At 65.8% G+C, this 21,033-nt stretch overlaps 9 protein-coding genes across 9 annotated transcripts; 6 read left to right on the top strand and 3 right to left on the bottom strand.

Moving 5' to 3' along the window:
- Positions 1 to 1,031: 1,031 nt before the first annotated feature.
- EMIHUDRAFT_204359 (hypothetical protein) lies at positions 1,032 to 2,578 on the top strand (the record flags this gene model as incomplete). The annotated part of the gene is made up of 3 exons (XM_005780847.1): positions 1,032 to 1,040; positions 1,809 to 2,210; positions 2,297 to 2,578. 3 exons carry the CDS (start codon positions 1,032 to 1,034, stop codon positions 2,576 to 2,578), a joined length of 693 nt encoding a protein of 230 aa, XP_005780904.1.
- A 581-nt stretch (positions 2,579 to 3,159) lies between these two features.
- On the top strand, positions 3,160 to 4,152 carry EMIHUDRAFT_99957 (hypothetical protein; the record flags this gene model as incomplete). Its single annotated transcript, XM_005780846.1, has 1 exon — positions 3,160 to 4,152. The coding sequence occupies one exon, from the start codon at positions 3,160 to 3,162 to the stop codon at positions 4,150 to 4,152; it is 993 nt and encodes a 330-aa protein (XP_005780903.1).
- A 274-nt stretch (positions 4,153 to 4,426) lies between these two features.
- Positions 4,427 to 4,979, bottom strand: EMIHUDRAFT_204357 (hypothetical protein; the record flags this gene model as incomplete). The annotated part of the gene is made up of 3 exons (XM_005780845.1): positions 4,427 to 4,592; positions 4,670 to 4,805; positions 4,919 to 4,979. 3 exons carry the CDS (start codon positions 4,977 to 4,979, stop codon positions 4,427 to 4,429), a joined length of 363 nt encoding a protein of 120 aa, XP_005780902.1.
- A 1,922-nt stretch (positions 4,980 to 6,901) lies between these two features.
- EMIHUDRAFT_204355 (hypothetical protein) lies at positions 6,902 to 10,089 on the top strand (the record flags this gene model as incomplete). The annotated part of the gene is made up of 6 exons (XM_005780844.1): positions 6,902 to 7,714; positions 7,784 to 7,861; positions 7,976 to 8,142; positions 8,365 to 8,824; positions 8,912 to 9,133; positions 9,928 to 10,089. The coding sequence occupies 6 exons, from the start codon at positions 6,902 to 6,904 to the stop codon at positions 10,087 to 10,089; spliced, it is 1,902 nt and encodes a 633-aa protein (XP_005780901.1).
- A 702-nt stretch (positions 10,090 to 10,791) lies between these two features.
- On the top strand, positions 10,792 to 11,955 carry EMIHUDRAFT_99955 (hypothetical protein; the record flags this gene model as incomplete). Its single annotated transcript, XM_005780843.1, has 1 exon — positions 10,792 to 11,955. The coding sequence occupies one exon, from the start codon at positions 10,792 to 10,794 to the stop codon at positions 11,953 to 11,955; it is 1,164 nt and encodes a 387-aa protein (XP_005780900.1).
- A 3,805-nt stretch (positions 11,956 to 15,760) lies between these two features.
- Positions 15,761 to 16,286, bottom strand: EMIHUDRAFT_47311 (hypothetical protein; the record flags this gene model as incomplete). Its single annotated transcript, XM_005780842.1, has 2 exons — positions 15,761 to 15,980; positions 16,060 to 16,286. Coding segments are annotated over 2 exons (447 nt in total), but the record flags the coding sequence as incomplete, so codon positions are not given.
- A 469-nt stretch (positions 16,287 to 16,755) lies between these two features.
- Positions 16,756 to 17,778, top strand: EMIHUDRAFT_309879 (hypothetical protein; the record flags this gene model as incomplete). The annotated part of the gene is made up of 3 exons (XM_005780841.1): positions 16,756 to 17,235; positions 17,312 to 17,674; positions 17,725 to 17,778. The coding sequence occupies 3 exons, from the start codon at positions 16,756 to 16,758 to the stop codon at positions 17,776 to 17,778; spliced, it is 897 nt and encodes a 298-aa protein (XP_005780898.1).
- A 383-nt stretch (positions 17,779 to 18,161) lies between these two features.
- EMIHUDRAFT_204351 (hypothetical protein) lies at positions 18,162 to 19,061 on the top strand (the record flags this gene model as incomplete). The annotated part of the gene is made up of 2 exons (XM_005780840.1): positions 18,162 to 18,539; positions 18,741 to 19,061. The coding sequence occupies 2 exons, from the start codon at positions 18,162 to 18,164 to the stop codon at positions 19,059 to 19,061; spliced, it is 699 nt and encodes a 232-aa protein (XP_005780897.1).
- Positions 19,062 to 19,593: 532 nt separating this feature from the next.
- On the bottom strand, positions 19,594 to 20,286 carry EMIHUDRAFT_99953 (hypothetical protein; the record flags this gene model as incomplete). Its single annotated transcript, XM_005780839.1, has 1 exon — positions 19,594 to 20,286. One exon carries the CDS (start codon positions 20,284 to 20,286, stop codon positions 19,594 to 19,596), a length of 693 nt encoding a protein of 230 aa, XP_005780896.1.
- Positions 20,287 to 21,033: the final 747 nt, after the last annotated feature.

Below are 21,033 nucleotides of genomic sequence, written 5' to 3'. Positions count from 1 at the left end.
GCACAACACTGGGAGAGAGAGAGAGAGAGAGAGAGAGAGAGAGAGAGAGAGAGAGAGAGAGAGAGAGAGATCTCACAACACTGGGCACGGGACTGGCGCGCACTGGCACTAATACGAAGAAGAATTTAAACAAAGAATTTTGGCAGAAACTCGCACGACACTGGGCACGACCGAGTCTGATTTCGCCTCGCCGCCTTATTGCCCCCGGTGGTGTATCTCTTGGACTTGAACAAAAGAAACAAACAAATAAGTCAATATAAAAGACCAGAGGAGGACGGCACACGTCGCCACCAGGAAGGCGCGCTGGTTGTTTCTTCTCCAGGGGTCGCTTAGTTAGGCGGCGGCTCCCGTTGGTGCTGATAGGTAAGTGCCATTGATTGATTTTATAGGAAGGCGAAGAACGTTCGCGGACTGGCACCAACGCGGAGAAGAGACATCTCTCTCTCTCCAACGCGGTACGAGACTACGAGTATGGTGCCAGTGCGCGCCGTTCCCCTGTGCTAAAATTCTTTCCAGCAGCTTGCCCCTCTCTCAAAAAGCACACGGGCACGACGAGCGCGTGGACTGGGCACGCAGAAGAGGATGCGTAATCATTACAAGAAACAGGCCCCCGTGATTCCCTCCATTGGCCAAGCTTTACTCTCGAGGTCCGACAGTAACTATCTCGTCCTCCTTCACAGCGCGCAGGTGCGCGTTGATCATGGCCGCGAACTGCTTGTACACGTTGTCGCAGGCGAGGATGAGGTTGTCGTTCGCGACCACCCGTTTGAGGTAGGCGCAGAGGTAGCGCGCCGGCTGTGGGTCGGCGAGCCTCCCGGATGGCGCTCTAAGTGCTGCTTGTAGACCTTCCTCTCCGCGTCGAGCGCCTTGGCAACCGCGTTTTGAGGAGGAAGGCCGTGAGGAGCAGCGTGTCCGCCATGATCATCATCCGCAGCGCAGCACACTTGGCCGGCGGGAAGTCGGCCATGGGCTGCATGTGCGGGTAGATGTCACGTTGGACGTAGTTGCTGGCGTCCGGGGCGAGGTAGCGGATGCACTGGGTGCATCTCTTCATCTCGCCCGGCCCTGCACCCGGCGGCTTGAGCGCCTGTGCGCGGCCGCGACCTTGCGGCGCGACTCCGTGACAGCCTCCTTGCTCCGGCCACGGCGGCGCGTGCGCTTGCCTGGCGGCGGCGGCGGATCCACGATGACTTGCGCGGGCCCGCCAAGAACACACAGGCCGTGCTCGTCGCGAACAAACGAGCTTGATGCTCGAGACGGCGTACAAGATTGCTGGCAAACATCATCCTCGTTCGGCTCAAACCGATCAAGGAGGGTGGAGCGCTGCATCACGAGAACCAAAACGGCTTCCGGCCGAACCGTGGCTGCTCGCACGCGATCTTCTCGTTCAAAACGCTGATCAAGAAGCGTCGAGAGCAGTCTCGAGACGTGGCTGTTGCTAATCGACCTGGTCAAGGCGTTCGACCGTGTACCGCGCGAGCTGCTTTGGCGCGTGATGCTGAAGCAGGGGTGCCTCCCAAGATCGTCTCGCTGCTGAAGGCGCTGTCGAGGTGAGTGGCGTGAAGAAGGTGATCGACTTTATCGGCGTCAAGCAGGGCGACCTGCTCGGCCCCGAGCTGTTCATCTTCTTCATGGCGGTGGTCATGGAGACGTGGCGCCTCCACCACGACTTCGAGCTGTGCGTCGTCCGCTCGAAGAGCGATTTTGTCCTCACCGGTCGGCGCCCGTCTACCGTCGGCGATGCCGAGTTCTCCCTCAGAGACTCCATGTACGCCGACGACGCGGGCTACCCCCCCGACACCTAAAAGGACGAGTATGAGACTGCTCTCGCCTGCGTGCTCTCGCGCCGGCAGTCCGGCGACATTGTGATTATCTGTGCTGACACTAATGCAAGCATCGGACGCGGCTGCCTTGGCGCGGGCCAAAATGCCGACTACGGTGCGGTTGGCCCCCATGGTATCAACTTTCTCAACGACTCTGGGCGCCGCTTGCGCTCGTTCATGGAGCTGCACGACCTTGCTGCGCTGTCTTCGTTCTTCAAGAAGCCGTTTAACGGGACGTGGCTGCACCCGTGCAGTAAGCTGCAGAAGCAGCTGGACCACATCATGATCTCCCGATGCGACGTGAAAAGATTCACAGACGCCGGGGCATGCTGTGGACAGTTGATCGACAGTGACCACAGTGCTGTCTTCTGCAAGCTGCGCTTCACGGTGCGGCTCCGACGCAAAATCGAGCCGCGTGCTCAGCTCGCTCGACTCGACACCGCGCCGATGCTAAACCAGGACCGGCGGTCCAGTTCGCTACTGATGTGGTGGCGAGCCTCGGCAGATCCGACGCCTCGGCCGTATCGTACTCTACACTGGCCAAGGCGGTGGAAAAGACCGCTGCCGAGACGCTCCCCAAGCTTGAGCGTCCAGCGCCGCTATGGTTTGCGGCGAAGGAGGGCGTTATGCGTGCACACATCGTCAACCGCAACGCCACTTTCAGCGCCCATCAGCGGCAACCGAGGGGCGACGGCGGACACTTACTGCCGCTCGATATCGAGAGGCGCGCTCACGCGTGCAGCTCGATGATATAGGAAGGCGAAGAACGTTCGCGGACTGGCACCAAGAGAGAGAGAGAGAGAGAGAGAGAGAGAGAGAGAGAGAGAGTTTTAGAAGCCAACGCGGAGAAACGAGACTGAACGTATGGTGCCAGTGCGCGCCGTTCCCCCGTGCTAAAATTCTTTCCAGCAGCTTGCCCTTTACACGACGAGCGACTGGGCACACACACAGAAGAAAATTGAGATTGAGAAGAAAAGACCTTGAACGCAAGAAAAAAGGCGTGGTTGCTGTTCAACTCAACTAGCAGAGTGCCGGCGCGAGAGTTCTCAAGAGACGAGCCTCTCTCAAAAAGCAACGGGTACTACGAGCGCTGTGACTGAAAGACTAGAAAAAGAAACGCAAGCATTTCAAAGCGCTCAACGACACGCCTCGTGCCTAGGTGAGAGTTTTGTTCTTGAAGAGGCATTTTTAAATGACGACAAATCTCAGGAAACGGTGCACAGAGGGTGACCGAGCGCGGTTTCTTTCGCCGTGTGCCAGTCCGCGCCAGTCCGCGCCCTTGTCGTGCCAGTGTGCTGTGAGAGAGCCTGCGCCCCAAGAATTCTTTCGCCGAAGGATGCTGGTCGTCTTGGGTGCGTTCGATTTCGCCAGCCTCATCATATCCGTGGCGCCTAGCAGTCGATGCGCGCCGCCGCCCTTACTCCACGCCGCCGCCCCATCGGCCGCCGAGCTGATGCTGGTCGCGTGCAAGGTTGCGAGGCTCGCAGAGGTGCAGGAGATGCCACTTGCGCTGCGCATGCCGTCCACCTTCGCGCTGGTCGACGCCGCCTTTGAGGCGCTGCCCCAGGTCGGCGCGGTTGCTCGCGAAGGCGGTCCGGACGACGAGTGCCAGCTGTACGATGCGCTGGTGGAAGGCCTCGACTCGCGGCTCACGGAGGTGTGCGACTCGCTCGGCGGGTTGGACGGACTCACTCCGCAGCAGCGCGAGGGGCTGGTCGCCGGCGTGGTCGAGGTGCTCTTCGGCGACTCGATCCTGACCGAGCAGACCTGGGCCGCCGTCGACTCGGGCGAGCAGCCGCCGCCGCGGGAGGCGCCGTTCGCTCCGCCGCTGATCGATCCGGAGCGGCTGTCTGCGCTAGCGGGCAGCTGGGCGGAGACGCTCGAGCTCGGCGAGGGCGAGGCGCGCGAGCTGCTCGACGGCGTGGCGCGCGCTATCTCCACCTCGATGCCGTGGCCGGTCGCACGGCCGCTCGCCCGCAAGCTGTACGACGAGTCGGAGCGGCTGCACGCCCACATGCGGCTGCTGGTTGCGCAGGCGCTGCCGTTGCCGGAGGAGGTGCTGCGGCTGCCCGAGCGGTCGCGCGACTCGCTTGTCCTCGCCGTGCTCGAGGCCGCCCTCGAGTCTTGCAATCTGTACGCCCTCGAGAGTGCACTGCTCACGACCATGGCTCAGGCCCTGCTGCGCTCGGAGCACTCCGCGGGCGCGGAGGCCGACGAGCCCGCCCTCGAGTCGCGGGCACGGCTCGCCTGGCAGATCATTCAGCACGACCGGGAGGGCCAGAGGCTGCGCGACCGCTTGACCGCTATGGAGGGCGCGGGCGGCGGCTAGCGGCTCAGCCGGGCCGCTGGGATCCGCCGCGCACACCGGGTCTCGCCTCCGGGTCGGTGGAATAGGAAAAAAGCCCATGTGACGCCATGAGGGGGCCATGGCTGGCATGAGCTTTGAAGGTCTAAGATATACCGCGGATGCATCGGCATTCTCCTCGCACACAACGCCACCCCTGGCGCGCCCCACGCGTGCCCGCGACCCCACACGGGCCGCGGGCTCCCGCGTCGCTCGGGCTCGCGGCCTCGCTCTCTGTCTCTCGCCCTGCACACCCGGCTCACAGTGTGCCCTCACTCTCCGTACGCGCCCCACTCTCGGACAGCAGGATGGCGCGGTCGGATGTTCTCCTTGTCGCTCCACTCGCAGCATCCTGCGGAACGTCGCCCGGCACGCCGCTAGCCACAGGTCTCTCCCAGCTCGCCGGCCGGCCTGGTTCAGCAAAGCTGCGCGCAGGGAGTGCGGGAGGTCTCAGAGACCGCTGGTTGCGCTGGCGCGTGCGTGTGGCTCGAAAGGCACCTACCTCGAAAGGCCAAAGTCGTCGTCCTCCGGGTCGTCGACGAACTCCATCTCGATCTCGTCCAGCACCTTTCTGCCGCGCGACTTGTACTCGTGGCGCGGCCAGCAGCAGCAGCGCATCAGCCACAGAAGAATGGTGCCTGCATGGCAGGAGGGTCACATCCTGCAGACCAAGCTCACCCGCCGTCTACCAGTGAAAGCGGTGTCGAGTGCAGAGTGCAGAGCAGTCCAGAGGCGCAGAGCGCAAGCGCACAGCGCTTGACACCAGGCCTCAGGCTGTCAGACTCGCCAGCCGCCACCGCGCTCGCAGACATCTCCCTTCTCTGCTGCGGCAATCGCGGCGCGCCTGAAGTGGTACGAAAGTCTCTCCTGCCCAGTTGTCCTGCCACCAAGAACGTAGGCGCAGCGCCGCCGGCTGGGGGTCGTGAATGAGAAAATCGCGTCTTACTCACCGAGTGCGCGCCACCCGTGCCTAGATCTAGACCGCGTCGAATCTACCCTTATAAGTCTCTCGTGTCGGCGCCGACGCTCTTTTAACGTAGAACGTCCCAGCTGAACACCGCCCGCCGACGATCGATCAGTCCACAATCGTCGGCCCGCAGCGACCCGCAGCGATGGATGCCGCCGCCCCCACGGCCCCTGCGGCCGACGCGCCGATGCACGACCGGCCTCCGTCGGACGGCTCTCCGGCCTCTCCGGCCGCTGCCGCCCGCGCTGCTGCCGATCCGGTCCCTCTCACGCTCAGCAATACCCGCACAACCTACGACAACTTTGAGGTCGTCGGCTTTGGCCAGGTGCAGCCACCACACCTGCTTGCCTCCATGTTCACGCTTCGCGCCCCTCCCCCCCTTCTGACGCCGCCGTATGACCTTAGGTGAGTACCCGCCTGGAAGGCGCTCTCATCAGCAAGTCAATTGCAAACCGTCCCGGCATGCCGACCTACCTTCAGCAAATGCCGACCTACCATCAGCATGCCGCCCGCACCGAGTGCGTGATCGACGCCTTCGTCGGCGATCTGCCCTGGAAATCTGGCTGCGGGCCTGCGCTCATCGTGCGGACGGTCAACGACGGTCTCCACTACGCTCTCACCCCGGATCGATCCGGTCCCTCTCACGCTCAGCGATATCCGCACAAGCTACGACAACTTTGAGGTCGCCGGCTTTGGCCAGGTGCAGCAACCACCTGCTTGCCTCCATGTTCACGCTTCGCGCCCCTCCCCCCTCTCTGACTCCGCCGTCTGACCTTAGGTGAGGGGCACGACTACCCGCCTGGAAGGCGCTCTCAGCAAGTCACCCAGGCACCAACTCCTGGGCGTTTACGCTTGGCTACGAAACCATGCAGTGGATGCAGCTCGATCAAAACGGCGACGCCAACAGCTGGTCCCTGGGCGAGTTCCTTGCCCAGGATGAGGTGCGAGCCATGATGCTCGACCGAGCGTGCACCAAGTCACTCACATTCCGTGAGTTCGTCAACGGGCCGAACGTCTCCAATTCGACGGCGATCTCGAACTCCAACAACTGGACCGGTGCACCAGCCACGGAGGACGATGGCTCCCTCGACGACATCCCTTCATCGACGGACGCCTTCACCGCCGCCGGCCCTGGGCCATCCAGCGCGGCCTCCGACGGCCTGCACGTGATCGAGCGGGTACAGAAACGGTGGCTGCCACAGCTCACACCCTAATCGATCTGCCTTAGGCACGGAGCCAACTGAGCCATCGCGCATGCCCGCATCGCGTGCGGCTCCGAGGTCTCCCGCCGAGACCGGCTCGGCGCGGCGCGTGGCCGCACGCCGCCGTTGAAAAGGCGATAGGACCGAGGGGAGAGCGCCGGCCACATCGAGCGAGCGCTGACGTGTAAGGTGTCTGTGCTGCTCCGGTGTGTGTGGGATTCTGCCTCCCCCCCATCTGTGCGGCGAGGTGTTTGCAGCGCGATGCCCGATCGTGCGCGATAGCCTCCCTTTGTGCGTGGTGTGTCGGTGTGTCGGGGTCGTCCGGAGCGTGTGGCGGCGTCGTTGCATGCAGCGACTGCTCCACGTGCCACGACTGCTTTGACTGACGTGACTGACTGATGAGACATGAGTGCTGATGGATGATCTCCGACAACCCAAAACAAAAATGCAAATGCGGAGTGCCCACTTTGGCGTGCCGCAGATCCTGCGTCTCTCACTGCCCGAACAACAGAGAGGCGGGTACCGCCGCAGGTCCCACACTAGTTCTTCTTCTAGATGACGATCGATGGGCGGCACGCAGGACCAGCGCGACCGCTCGCCGCAGGCGGCGAGGCGGCTGCGCGGCACGCATCGCTGCCACTCGTGCGGCTCCACGAGCTTCGAGCCCGGCCACGACGGCGGGCTCACCTGCGTGGATTGCGGCGTGCAGCTGCGCGGCTTCGTGGAGGAGCAGGCGGACGCGGGCGTGGCCGACGGCGCGCAGCTGCGCTATCGCGTGCACTCGGCAGGTGGGCCGTCGACGCTGGCCGCCGCGACAGTGCAGCCAGAGGCCGCGCTGCCGACAGTGCGGCTCGCCTTTGAGGCGTTCCAGGCGCTGCTGCTCGCGCTGCTGCGGCCGCTCGAGGAGCGGATCGGCGCGGCGGCGAGCTCGCGCGGCGGCGCCGATGGCGCGCTGCGCGCCTCGGCGCACTCGCTGTGGAGGCACACCGCGCGCCTCTTCTCCGCACGGCCGCTGGACGAGGAGGTGACGAGCCGGCGGGGCCTGCCCAAGGCTGCGGTGGGCGGCGGGCAGATCGTGCTGTCCGCGCAGCTCGCGCTCGCGGTGCTGCTGCTCGCGTGCGAGGAGGGCGCCTCCGCCGCGGGCGTCAGCGCGGCTCACCTCGTCGAGTGGTGCCGCGCCGGCCAGCTGCCGCTGCTCTCCTTCGCCCTCACCGCGCCGAGTGCGTACCTGCCGCTGGTCCGCTGGCTGCCGGGCCTGCTCCGCCCGTACGGCAGCGGCTCCTCGGGCAGCAGCTTCCCGACCGCCGACTCGCTCGCCCTCCTCGCAACGCGCCTCCGGAAGGCTCTGCACCTGCGCGCCCCGCCCGTCCGGCTGCAGGTGCTGCTCGAGTCTCTGCCCTCCACACTCACACGTCTACCCTCCACACGCCCTTCCCCCACCCCTCAGGTGCTGCTCGGCCGGCTCGCCGCGGACGCCGGCCTCCCCGCCGAGGTTGGTCGTCTGGCGGTGCGGCTCGTCGGGCGGGTGAGCGGCGCCGAGCGGAGTGGCGGCGGAGGCGGGGGCGGAGGCGGAGGCGGAGGCGGGGGCGGAGGCGGAGGCGGAGGCGGAGGCTGGCGTGGGCTGGTTGGCTTTGGGAAGGGGGTCGAGGCGGCGGTGCGGAAGCTCGCGCCGCAGGCGGACGCCGAGAAGGAGTCGGACCTCGCTCTGAGCGGGAGGGCGCAGGTGGCGGGGGCGGCGGCGCTGCTGGTGGCGGTCAAGCTGAGGTGCGACGTGGCCGCGCCGCTGCTCGACTACTGCTCCGCCGGGTCAGGGCAGGCTGCTCCGCCACTGCACCGGGAGGAGGAGGAGGCGGCGGCGGAGGAGGCGGCGGCGCAGCAAGAGACCGCAGCGGAGGAGGAGGAGGAGGAGGAGGAGGCGACGCAACGGCAGAGCGCGGAGGCGACGGAGGAGGAGGAGGAGGAGGCGACGCAACGGCAGAGCGCGGAGGCGACGGAGGAGGAGGAGGAGGAGGCGACGCAACGGCAGAGCGCGGAGGCGACGGAGGAGGAGGAGGCGACGCAGCTTGGTGGTCATGGCGACGCGGGTGCAGCGGGGGCGGATGCAGTGGGTGCAGCGGCGGACGCCCCATCCGCAAGTGGTGCCGCCGGGGAAGACTTTTGGCGTGGGCTGCAGCCGGGCCTGCTGCGAGCGCTGCTCGGCTGCCCGCGGCTGGGTGACCCGCTCCTGCAGGCGGAGGCGGAGGAGGTGCGGGCCCCGCTCCTCTCGGAGAGAGGCGCGGCTGTCGAGGCGCAGGCGGTCGCAGCGGTGCACAGGCTCGCCGCGTGGAGTCCGACCGAGCTGCTGCTTCTGCCGCCCGAGGCGCGGTGCGCGCACGCGGCGTGGGCCGCGCACGAGCTGCTCGACCCGGCCAACCGCGCCCGCCTCTTTGACGAGCAGCTTCACGAGATCAGCGACTTCGAGTCGCGCGCACGGGGCGCGCTGCAGGCGGTCGCTGCTGCGCCGCCGCCGCCGCCCCTGCCGCCGCCGCTCCCCGTGGGCGAGGAGGAGGGAGTGGCTGAGGCGGCAGGGCTACAGGAGCCCGGGCTCGGCGATGGGGGCGATGGCGACGTGTCTTCGCTCCTCGGCGGCGCGAGCGCAGCATGCGCCGCGCGCCGCTTTGTGCGCTGCGGCTCTCGCGCCGCCGCAGACGGGCCGCGTCACGCGCTAGTCGTGCGGGCGCTGGCTGCGGTGGCGGGCTGCTCCACCGCGCGAATCGAACGCGCCGCGGAGCTGCTGGAGCGGCGAGCGTTCCCGCCGGTGCGACAGAGGCGGGAGAAGAGGCAGCGTTCGGAGCCGTGGGACCCGCATCAGCTAGTTGCTTGCATGGAGGGGTGGGAGGGCTGAGAGCTTTCGTTTCTTTTTTCGCACGACACTGTGCGAGGGAGTTCGTAGTAAAATTCTGACCGCGCAAGATATAAAGGGTGGCTAAGGGCTCTGCCCGCAAGGCGCCCGCGTCGCAGACGCGGTACCATCTTGACAAATCTGCAATATATATTATAGGGTTGCCTAACGTTAAAAGCCGTAGGGAACTGAACAGTGTGCTAGTGTTAACAGTACGACAACAGAACAACAGTGGGGCTCCCCAACAACAGTAGCTAACGTTGGGCCGACTGAACAACAGTAAGGAAGGCCCTGGCAGTGACCCACGACGATCTCTAGTGTCCAGTGCGGGTAATACCCGAAAATACCCGGAAATCCCAGGTATTTTCGGGTTTTACCCGATTTTTTGCCATTTTCTGCTTGCTGGCCGCTGAACAACAGTAACAACAGTAAACAAACAGTAGCAGCATGGGCTGGGGTGAACACTTGAACAACGTTGAGGATTTCAGCCAACAATAAAGCAACTGTTAGGCCCCAAATTAACGTTAGGCAACCCTAGCTAATATACCCCCCCCAGCGCTGGTTGGACATGCGCGTCGGCTCGCCCGAGGACTGCTGTCGCGACCCTCCCGTCGTGCCGCAGCCTCCGACGAGCTCTGGGTGCGCCTCCCCTCACTGCTGGCCTGGCTGCGCACCGCCCAACAAAGCACCCCCTCGAGCATCTCTACAAGTACAAGTGCAAGGGCGACCTTCTCCAAGTCGTCAATGCGCCCGGTGGCTCCGGCAAGACTTTAGCCTTGGCCACCCTCCTTGCGGAGCAGGAGGAGATCCGCTCTCGGTCGGCAACGTGGCAGCTAGTCGCGGGACTCGGTAGTTGTGACCCCCCTGAGTGAGGACAGGAGAGAGAGAGCTTTTGTGGTGTTGGTGTTACGCAATAACGGGACAGGGTAGTCGTTCTCTCTAGCTCCCCTTCTGGCTCTTAGCATGAGCTGCGCCCTGTGTCCGACTCCTTTTGCGCAGCAACACCTTAAACTTTTAGGCCCTCCAAATTCGGGTCGGAGCGTAGCGGAGTGGGCCCCGAGTTTGAAAAGGGCGACGGACGCTTGCGTCCTAGCCTGTAACAACGCCTCCCCGGCGCAGAGGGGCCCCTGGAGGGATGCTCAACCGCTCCACGCCACGCCGCTTGCGGCGGTCCTATTCCCAGCTCCGCTGAGCGCCCGCGCGTTATGACCGCGCAAGACAAAGGGTGGCTAGACAAGTTTGGCTAACTCCATAACATGGGCGATCCGGCGCTTCCTTCGCGATACATTGCGGATTGGACGGACGAAAAGATCGCGGAAAGCGGGACCGCATCGCGGCATCGGGGGTTCACCATATGGATATGCCGAGCCTGCTCGGCCTGCCATGCGCGCGCGCGCCTCGCCCGAGCGCATATTGCACTTTTGTCTGTGTGTGTGGTGATGCCTTTCCCTGAGAACGCACACAACGCCGCGAGTGTAATACCCCGTGTGTTCCGCGAGTGCGTGTGCCCCGTGGTCCAAGAGACTGATTCACATGAACGGCGACTCGCGGCTCTGGCCCGGTCGGCACGCTCGATGACTCGCTCCGTTGACGTTTGGCGCTGCGGCGATCAGCCTGTCGCGGGCAGTGGGTCTTCACCGCCCCCTCTTGCCCTGCTGGTCTACCTCCTCGGGCCCACCGGCGCGGCGATGGGACGCGACGTCTTTCGGTTTATGGACGGGAGCGACCCGGCGCTCGGTCCACTCGTTGTCGTGACCGACTCCAGCCTCACCCGCCCGCCTCTGCTTCGCGGCCCGCCCGCCCGCTACACTTGCCGACTCCTGCAGACGCTGCCGGCAATGGTAGCCGCTCTCGCTGGCGGCGGAGGCGTCGACTTCCCAATCGACGCTCACTACTCGTCCGGCTTCGGGCTGGAGAAGCTCGAGCTGCTCCGCCACCTGCCCGTTGACGTGGAGGCGGCGGCGCTTCTCGACGCCGACAGCTTCTGTTTGGGCCGCTGCGCCTCCCTGCTGCGGCAGGCGCTGCTCGAGGCCAAGGGGGCGCAGCTTGTCGCGGTCGCGCGGACAAGCTCGCGGGTCAACCAGCTGCAGCGCGCCACTCGGCGAGGCGCCGCGCAGCTCTCCATCCCGCATCGCTCCGAGGGCGTCAACGCGGGCGTGCTCGTCCTCAACGCGAGCCGCTTCCGCGCATTCGAGCGGGCCTACTGCCAGCGAGAGCCGTGGTGGCGCTGCGCGATGCGCGAGGCCCCGCGCGGCGGCTACCGCGGCGTCGGTGGCGACCAGGCCGTGTGGAACGCGCTGCTGGCGCCGCGTCGCCACCTCTGGTCCCCGCTGCCCTGCGGGATGCACTCGGCAGTCGACGTGCTTCGGGGCGCCGCGCTCCGCCTGGCCCGCGACCTCCGCTCGCCGCTCTGCAACCGCTCCACCGGGAGAGGAGTCCCGCGATGGTCCGCCGCAGACGACTGCACGGTGGGCGTCCTGCCCTCCGACGCCGCGTTCGGCCCCGTCCCGCGCGGCCGCGCCGGCGAGCGGCCGATCGTCGCGGTGGCGCACGGCGCAGCGCGCCTCCAGGCACTGGCCCAGCTAGTCGCTGCCCTCGAGTCGACGCGAGTGGAGGGCGGCATTCCAGCCGTGAGGGCGAAGTTCGCAGGCGCGCTCGAGTCGCTCCCGTGCCGCTGCTTCGGCCACATCACGGCGGAGCAGCTCGGCGTCGACACGGAATGCAGACCCTTCTGGTGATGTGCGGGGTGTGCACACACTTGTGTGTTGTGCCAGTGTGCAGCCCCTTGGAGTGTGAAGGCGTCGGTAGCCCTCCGGTCTACTATGAAGACCCGCAGGGCTGGAGCGAAAAAAAAGCAAGCGAGTGGCCACTGTGGAAAATTTCTGTTTTTCGTCGGTTAAAAGATTCTTTTTCGAGGTCCACCCGTCATGCGGCAGGTCGCTTGCTCTGGCTCGCTGCCACCGCGGTGGGACACCAAGAACTTCTCAGCGTGCGGCGTCATCACCGCGCGACGTGCTCGCCAACGCCTTTCACCCGGGCAAAAGGAACGATCGCGCGCCGCCGCCGCCCGCCTCGCCTTGCCTGCCCCTGCGCCTGCGCCTGCGCCTCGCCTCGCCTTGCAGCAGCGCACACGCACGCGCGCGCGCTCAGTCTTGGAGAACCCTGTCCACGCCTGAGGATTCTGCACTAGCGATTCTGCCACCCAAGACAGGATTCTGTATGCGGAGGCTCGAGAGGGATTCGTGTCCGTTTCTTCTGATTCTCACTCTCCTTTTCCGGTTCTGCCTACTCGATCTGATTCTGCCCGTCCCCTTTCCACGCACTCACTCAGCCTCCGGGCAGGATTCCTCACCCAGCTTCCGTTTCTGCCTACTCGATCTGATTCTGTCCGTCCGATTCTCGCCTTATCAGATTCTGTCGCGCGGTTGCGGTTTCTGCCTCCGGATGCCGGAAAGGGAATTTTCCGCTCTGCCCGCCGATTTCTTGGCAACCCGGCCGGACTCTCGTTTCCTGATTCCTGTTTTTGCCCGTCGGAGGGGCGGTAGCCCGGCCGGCCGGCCATCTGGGCATGCTCACTCAACCAATCACGCTCATGTGTACGCGCCGTATCCTCCGCGCCACCCACTTTGCCATCGAAGTGCGCTCCGCGCTCCGCACAGTACAGTCACTTTTGAACGGCGGCTCATCACACGTGCGTCAGAGATCTCATGGGCGGTGGCATGGTGGAGCCAGAGCAGTGCGCGGCCGATCTTAATTCTGGGCAGACGGCCTCCCATTCCCGCGGGCGCTTGGTGCCGGGGTTTGAACGGCATGCCGGCGTCAGATGCAGCTTGGCGCCGGCCTGCGGCGGCCCCGCAAGGACGTTGGTGCTGCTCAGCGATGCTCACAGCGGCACGTCTGCTCTTTTGCTGTGGCGAGTGCTGTCTGATTGGGTCTCCAAGCCCGCGGGCTCGCTGTGAATGCACCCGCCAGCTAGGCAGCTCCGCGGCGGTGTGGGTGTAGAACGGGTAGGCTGCTGTCTCGTGTCTCGGTGCTCGTACTAAGTCAATGGGAGGAGTGCTTCAATTTCTTCTTCTTATACGCCCAGCTCAAAAGCACACACGCATCACGACGCCTAGACAGGCGAGACGCGGCGACAGCCGCGGCGAGCTCGTTTTAGAAGCGAGCCGCTCGCGGCGAGCAGTTTTAGAAAAAGGGAAAAGGGGGAGGGTTAGTTTGAACCCGAGCCGAGCTTCGCTCGGCTCCCCCCCCGCGCGGGAGCGCCCCCCCCCCCCCCTCTCCTCGGGGGGGCGGGCAGAGCCCGCACCACACACTGCGCCTTTGCGGACGCCGGACCGAGGCCTAAGCGCTGAGTGCGCTGACGTGAGGCTGGAGCGCCAGAGAGACCCGCGCCTGAGCATGCTGCCGCGGGCGAAGTTTGAGTGAGCTGTGTGAAGCCCCGCGCACACGCAATATCGGCTCAGGAGTTCGGAGAGTCAGGCCAACATAGGATCCCGCCGAAATGCGTAACTCCGAGGAATCAGGAATCAGGAATCAGGAATCAGGAATCAGAATCCCGGTCAAAATGTTGGAATCAGGAATCAGGAATCAGGAATCAGGAATCAGAATCCCGGTCAAAATGTGGGCGATCCGACAAATCAGGAATCAGGAATCAGGAATCAAATGGAGCATCAAGAATAGGAAGAGAGACAGGAGAATCGGGAGGGGGGAGCAGAATCAGGAATTGGCTCTGGCTGCCCTAGAGAATCGGAAAGGAAGCGGAGGAAACGAGAATGGAGAATCAGGAAGCTGAAAGCGGGGCCAAGATGGGAGAGTCTGGGGAGAGAATCAGAATATCTGAGCAGAAGAGGAACCTGGGAAGGGGAATCTAGTGAGAGGTAGAATAGCAAGAATCCTTGTGTAGTAGAGCAGAATAGGAATGGCAGAATCCTTAGGCGCGGACAGACTTCTCCATTACTCCGCGCGCTCGCGTCGCCCGCGTTCGCTACCGCGAAGCAACCCTCCACGCGAGTTTCGAACCGGGAGCCAAAAGCTCCCGACTCGAACCGCGAACGGTTCAACCACCGCCGCTGGCGGTTCTTGCAAAGGCAGTGAGGGGCAGCGCCTCATATAACGTGAAATAGTGCGAGCGCGCGAGATACTCACCCGACCCACCGTGCCCTCGCGAAAGAGATCTCGCGCCGCGCGCGCTCGCACACGCCGCCCGAGAGCACTCCCACCCCCGCCGCCCTCGCAAGCTCACAGGTTGAGAGGAGAAGCAGCTGAGGGAGATCAAAGCGGGAGAAGGCGGCACGGCGGCGGCGGCGCGGCGACCCCCATCCCCACGCCTCCGGGTCGTGCGTACCGCCTCCGGGCGTGAGTGTCCCCCCAGCGTCTGCTCCAGCAGACGCTCCGGTAATCAGGCCGAGAGTACCAGGCAGGAGAGGGGAGAAGAGCCCAGGGTGGGGAGAGGAGAATAGCCTAGGGAGGGGGGAGGAGAAGAGCCCAAGGCGGCCTCCCTCTCCCTCCCCTCCCACCGGGCCTCCCTCTCCCCCTCCTCCCGCCAAGCACCGACAGTCTCGAGGGGCCAGCCGCTGGAAGGGGCAAGCCAGCGGCACGAGGGCTTCAGCCACACAGCTACCAAGGGAACGCGACCCACACAAAGCACCAAAGTTAGGCATACCCCCGTACGTTGGGACCTCTCTGCCCAGTCCGGGGGTGCGTCGAACCTTCCATCACCCTGGGAACGTCCGGGTGTGTTGGAAGTAAAGATATATCACTTTTTTATTTTTCGTCGGTTGACGCACATGACGGGTTCGAGGGGATTAACTTCTCAACTTCTCTCACCTAGTCTCTCACTTGGTCTCGCACGCCGCGCCCGCGGGCCGCGCGGGGCACGGCGATTTTTGTTTTTTCGGAAAGCACGTAATGTGACTAATGTATCGTATATGTGTCGGAATGCGCGAGACCCGAGCGGCGGCGAGAGGGCCGAGACGTGCTCGAGTCGAGACGCGAGAGAGCGAAGACTAGCGCGTGCGTGGAGACGCGCGGGCGCTCGACCTCGAGACCGCGCGACCGTCGCGGACGCTGTATAAGAGGCCCGCGACTTCCCGACTAAGACGCGAGTGCGAGAGCGTTCTCTCCCGTTCTCGATCTCGTTCTTCTTACATATAGCATGCCTGCAGTTAAACACGGCGATCACATAACCCACGAATGGTACAGCGTGCGCGCAAACCGGCCGTACCAACATCCGCCCTCGACCGGCACGCCGCGTGCATTTTTCTCAGTCGGCAACAGCGTCTTCGGCGACAAGAGTGGTTGCCACGCCGGGAGAACAAAGCGCTCCCGACACCCGAAAGTACTCGCGCAAGCGTGCCGCCTCCTCCGCGTCGCAGCACGGCATCCGCCTCCACGCCTCTGCGTCGGACTCGAGGAGCGCGTGCCTGAGGCGCGGGCGGGCAGAGCGGCGGAGTCGCGGGCCACGTCTCGGGCAGCGCGGACGGGAGGCGGGCGCGCGCACTGCGACTCGAACCAAGGCGGCGGGTGCGCGCGCGGCGGCGGTGCGAGGTCCGGATCCCACGTCTCGATGAACTGCTCGCACGACAGCCGCGGCGTGGGAGCGGCAAAGGAGCGGTACTCGTCGATGGCTCCACTGAGGCTCCACTGCTGGAGCCGGCGCAGGCAGCCGACGATCGTGCCGACCTCGTGCGTCCCCGAGGCCGAGAGCAGCAGCAGCGGGTGCTGCTCCCGGTCGAGCACGGCGCTGAGCGCGGCGTTGACCAGCCTACTCAGGGCGGGCGGGCCGGCCCGGTCGGCGGCACGAGAGGTGGAGCGAGCGATCGATGTGGCACACGAAAGCGCACTCGGCAGAGATTGGCGCCACCGACGGGTGCGTCCACACGGCGATGCCGAGGTGGGCGACGCGGACGCCCTGCGCCTCGAACCACGCGAGGACGTCCTGCGCCGGCAGCTCTCGCGATAGGTTGAGGGTGGTCCGCAGGCCGAGCAGCCGGAGGTGGGCGAGGCTTTCGGAGCGGGGAAAGGCGGCGCGGAAGACGCTCGGCTCGACCTGCCCGAACTTGGGCGGAGGGCAGAGCAGCGCGTCGGCGAGGGAGGCGGAGGGCTTGTGCATCGCGACTCCGGCGGCGGCGACGGTGAAGATGAGCGGACTAAAGAGTGAGGCGCTCAGCAGGAGAGTTGTGAACGTGGTGTTTTCGTTTGTAATCGACGCTAAAAAATCGCTCACGGGGTTGACGCACGGTGTTGGTCACCCGCCGGTTGGTCAGGTCTCACGGTGTTGACGCCTGCCCGAACGCCCCTACCAGAGCACTGTTGCTGCCCCCCCTCTCCTCCATGCGTGCTGCAGTCGCGCCGCGTGCGCGCGCTCGCGCCGCGCCCGCGGCGCCGCGCGCGGGCTAGCGCACTGCCGCACAGCCGAGCCGCCGCGCATGTGTCGATGTGCTCCGTCCCCCACCCAAAGCTCCGTCCGAGGCCGGCCCGCCCTGCGCACCGCAGGCTCACCGCGCGGAGAGGCCGCCGCTTAGCGCGGCCGGAGAAGCATGTCCAAGCGCAAACTCCCTGCCGCGCCAGAGGCGCCAGAGGCGGGGCGCGCGGCAGGCAAGCAGCGGCTGCAGCTGCCAGAGGAGGAGGATGTCAACGACGTGCTCCTCCACGAGATGCTCGGGGATGGGAGCGAGGCCGCGGACGCGGAGGTCGATCGGCTGAGCGGCGGCGTGGACTCGATTGAGGGGGGGATAGAGGGGCTCGACGCCGAGGACCTGCTCGCCAACCTCGAGGGGCAGCAGTCGGAGCGGGCGTCGGCAGAGATTCCCGAGCTGCCGCCGGGGGATGCGCCCTCGATCCCCGAGCTGCCCGTCGGCGATCTGCCGCCGGGGATCGACGCGACGGCCCTCGCCAGCGGCGGCGAGCTCGACCTGAGCGCGGTCAGCCTCTCGACGGCGCAGGCGCGGAGGTTAGCGCCGATGGTGTGCGAGAACGCGGCGCTCTCGGTGATCAAATTCTCGCAGCACGAGCTACCGGTGCGCGCGCAGCGCGCGCGGCTCGGAGGCCATGCGGCCGGAGGCCCCCTCTCATGGGCCTTGTGTGCGCGCGCAGGTTGGCGAGCTGCGCGAAGAGGACGAGCTAGAGTGGGACAGCGAGGAGTACACCGACGTGGAGGCGATCCTGATCGCCGAGTTCCTGAAGCACTCGACCAAGCTCACGCGGCTCGATCTCGCGCGCAACCAGATCTCGGACGAGGGCGCCATCGCCCTCGCCACCGCCCTCTGCGCAAACTCGTCCATCGAGTACCTCAACCTCGAGTCAAACAACCTGTCCGGGACGGCCGGCTCCGCCTTTTGCAAGGCGGTGGAGGACAACAGCTCGCTGCAGTACCTCAACATCATGTACAATGCCCTGCCTACGACTGCACAGCAGGCGCCCGGCCTGCTGGCGCTGCACCCTGCCCGCGCCCTGCCCGTTTGGAACGGCCGCCGCTCACGCCGCGTTGCCTCGCCTTGCCCGCGCAGATGCTCCGCGACTCGTGGTCGAAGAGCCGGTCGAACATCGGCCTCCACCTCTAGCAGCCGACTGCGACTCGAGCCGGAAGGCGGCGCGCTGCTGCAGACGGCGCCCCGCACCCCGAGGAGAGTGCCAGCCAGCGCCTCGCCCCCTCCGGTGACCCCGCCTCCTCTCTTTTGTGTTGCATGTACCTCTTGTTCATAACTTAAGTCTTAACGTTAAACCTCGGCGCTCGGGCCGCCGCCGCGAAAATCTTCTTCTCTATATTGTTATTGACTATTCTCTGCCACTCTGGGAAGACTGTGATGACTGTAGAGTGAGGACTGGGTTGGGAAGGGGACGACCGCGACGAAGTCACCTTCCCTAAGGTGCGACTTCGTTTCCCCCGCAACGACAGATTTTTCTTCTTCGTTGAGGTTCGGGGTTTGAGGCGTTCAGAGCGCCCATGAAGATCACGCTCGACGGAGCCAGGGCGGGGACGGTCGAGTTCGTGGCCAACGCTGGCCGATCCTGCTTTCGCACCATCGTGCTGACCAACGACTCCGAAGACGCCCAGCTCTTCAAAGTCCTCACGACGGCACCGACCCGGTATCGCGTCAAGCCCGCGTCCGGCTCGCTGGGCGCGGGCTGCTCGGTGGAGGTGCACCTGGTGCTCACGCCGCAAGACGCGGTGCCCGACGACCTCGCGCAGTGGGCCAAGGATAAGTTTCAAATCAAGAACCTGGCGTTTTCGGACGAGGGCGCCTCGGCTGAGGACATTGCAAACGCGTGGAAGGAGGCGGCGCCCGAGGCGGTGGAGGCGACGCGGCTGCGCTGCTCGCATGTGCACGAGTCCGCGCCCTCCTCGCCGCGGCCCGTCGCCGCGCCGCCCGCGGCCCCGTCCCCGCCGCCCCGTGCAGAGCCTCCGCCGGCGGCGGCGGCGGCGGCGGCGGTGGCGGGAGGCTCTCCGGTGGCGCGCGCGGCGCGGCGCCGCGACGCGGGTGAGGAGTCGGCGCGCTGGCTCGCACGGACCGGCGCGGTCCAGCTCCTCTTGCCGCTGCTGCGCCACTTCTCGCCCGCGTGGTGGGAGCGGTGGCTGCTGCCGCTCGCTTTCCTCGCCTCGCTCCTTCTCCTCGGGTACGTGGACCGGCTCTCGGCGTGGATGCTCTCCGGCTCGCTGGGCGGGACGGTCGTCCTCGTTGCCATGGCGGGCGGCTACGTCCGCTGGCTCGGCTTCACGCCGCCCACCCGCCTCGCCGCCTCTCGGTCCCTCGCCGCCTCTTGGTCAGGCCCGCCCGCCGCTGGGGACAAGCTGGCCGTGGACAAGCCGTCTGCGAGCCCGAGGAGGAGCAAGAAGGCGTGGTGAAGGAGGGGGGCGGCCCTCTACCCCGCCGGGGGCGCGGTGGATGGCCCGCAAGGGCGCCACAGCAGCCAGAGGAAAGAGGCGGCCCCGCCGCACAGGGGATGGGAAGAGATGGGTCCGCAAGGACCGGAGGGATACGCACGCAAGCGGGCGCGTGGATGCGCACGCTCGCGGCTGATGAGACTGGGAGGTTGAAGAGGGCGCTTACTTGCGCGGGACGCGGGCGCCGTCGCGGGACGCAGGGTGTGCGCCCACAGCGCACAGGCGCGGCACCGGCCGGGGTGCGGCGCGGTCGGTCCCGCGCGAATGACGTCCGGCGCGCGGCGGCTCGCGCGAAGTTATTTAAAGAGAGTCCGATGATGTGGAGGCAGGGGGGTATGCGGTTTATCGGTTTATCTCTGAGAGAGCCGCGCCCCCGCGAGAGCGGAGAGAGATACAGAGAGGCGCCACCGCCACGCGCCAGGCGCGAGCGAGACCGACAGATCTCACACAACGCCTTACACGGAGGCAGTCAAATGGAGGCGGAGCGCGTGTGTCAGTACTCGGGCTCGTCCTCGCCGCCCGAGTCGAGGTCGTCTCCGCCGTCCTCGAATCCGTCGAACCCGTTCTCGTCGCCGAGGATGGCGTCCTCGTCCTCCTCGAGCCCGTCCTCCTCGCCGTCGCCCTCGCCGTCGCCGTCGTCGCGGTCGCGTCTCGAGCCGTCCGCCCGGCGGCCGGCCGCTCCCTCCTCCGCTCCCTCCTCCCCCTCCTCCACCTCGCTCGCAGAACCCTCCCCCTCCGCACCTGCCTGCGCGGCCGCCTCCAGCGCCTCGAGCTCGGTTGCCGCTGCCCACGACGCGCCGCGGAGCAGCCTGAGCCCCGGCCCGGCCGCGGCGCGCGCGCGCTTGGCCGACCGCGCGGAGGCACCGCTCGGGTTGAGCTCCGCCGGATAGTGCTCCCCGACCCGCAGCGTGCAGTGCTCGGACGCGGCAAACGCGCTCGCGGTCAGGTGCGGCCTGGCGGCGCCGCGGTCCGAGTAGCGCGCGACGCCGCGCACACGCGTCGCGCGGGTTATGCGACTCGCCACGGCCGCCGGGTGCTCTCGCAGCGTCCGCCACGCCGCGAGCAGGTCGGTGTCACGCGCAGTCTCGTACCCGCGGCCGTCCCACGTCGCCGGCGGCTGGAGCGGCGCCCGGCGGCGAGAGCCCGGCTCGCGGCAGAGGACGCCGTCGGGAAAGTTGATGGGCATGCCGCCGCGTCCGCGCCCGCGGCCTCGGCCAGCCATTTCGGAGTGCGTGCCCGCGTCTGTGGTAAGAAAACATTAGGCAAATTTTCTTTTTGAGCTTAGCCTTCGATGTAATGAAACAACGCAAGGCGGACATGGCATATCGCTCTCGGGCTCACAGACATCCCTCACACCCGCCGCACACCCGCCGCCCCCGCGCGCGCCCCACCCCGGCCGGGAGAAAGGGGAGTGACAGTTTGGGACTCGCAAGCCCGAGTATGTTGAGTCCTGGCTCAACAACGCAGAGAACAAGAGGGGGTGGTCCGGCTCACTTTTCTTTTTAAGTTTCCGGCGTGGTCATCGCAGAACGAGGCAGAGGAGAGCAGAGGACGACGGGGAGGGGGCCGGAGAGAGAACCAGACTACCCAAACACCGAGTTCGTCAAAAACGAACGAGCGTGGAGAGAGAGACGACCGCGAGGTGGCATGCAGGTTGCTGCGAGAATCGGCGAGAGACTGCGAAGAGAGATGGCAAGAGGCAGACGCCCAAGCCCCAAGGGTGGGCGACGGCTGCTAGCAACACCCAACACTCCTTCCTTTCCGCGAAATCCCTGTGTGTGTGTGGTGGTGGCGGCGTGCCGTCCCGCTCGCCCCGCTCCCATCCGCCATCCCTCCTTTGGCTTGCGTGTTTTCTTTCTTTCTTTCGCAGGATCTCGGCAGGACGATATGATTTGTGTTCACAGGACGATGAGTGTAGACTGAGGCAAAAAGC

This window comes from Emiliania huxleyi (assembly GCF_000372725.1).
Source record: "Emiliania huxleyi CCMP1516 chromosome Unknown EMIHUscaffold_21, whole genome shotgun sequence".
Lineage (NCBI taxonomy): Eukaryota > Haptophyta > Isochrysidales > Noelaerhabdaceae > Emiliania > Emiliania huxleyi.
This window is presented reverse-complemented; position numbering and strand designations above follow the sequence as displayed.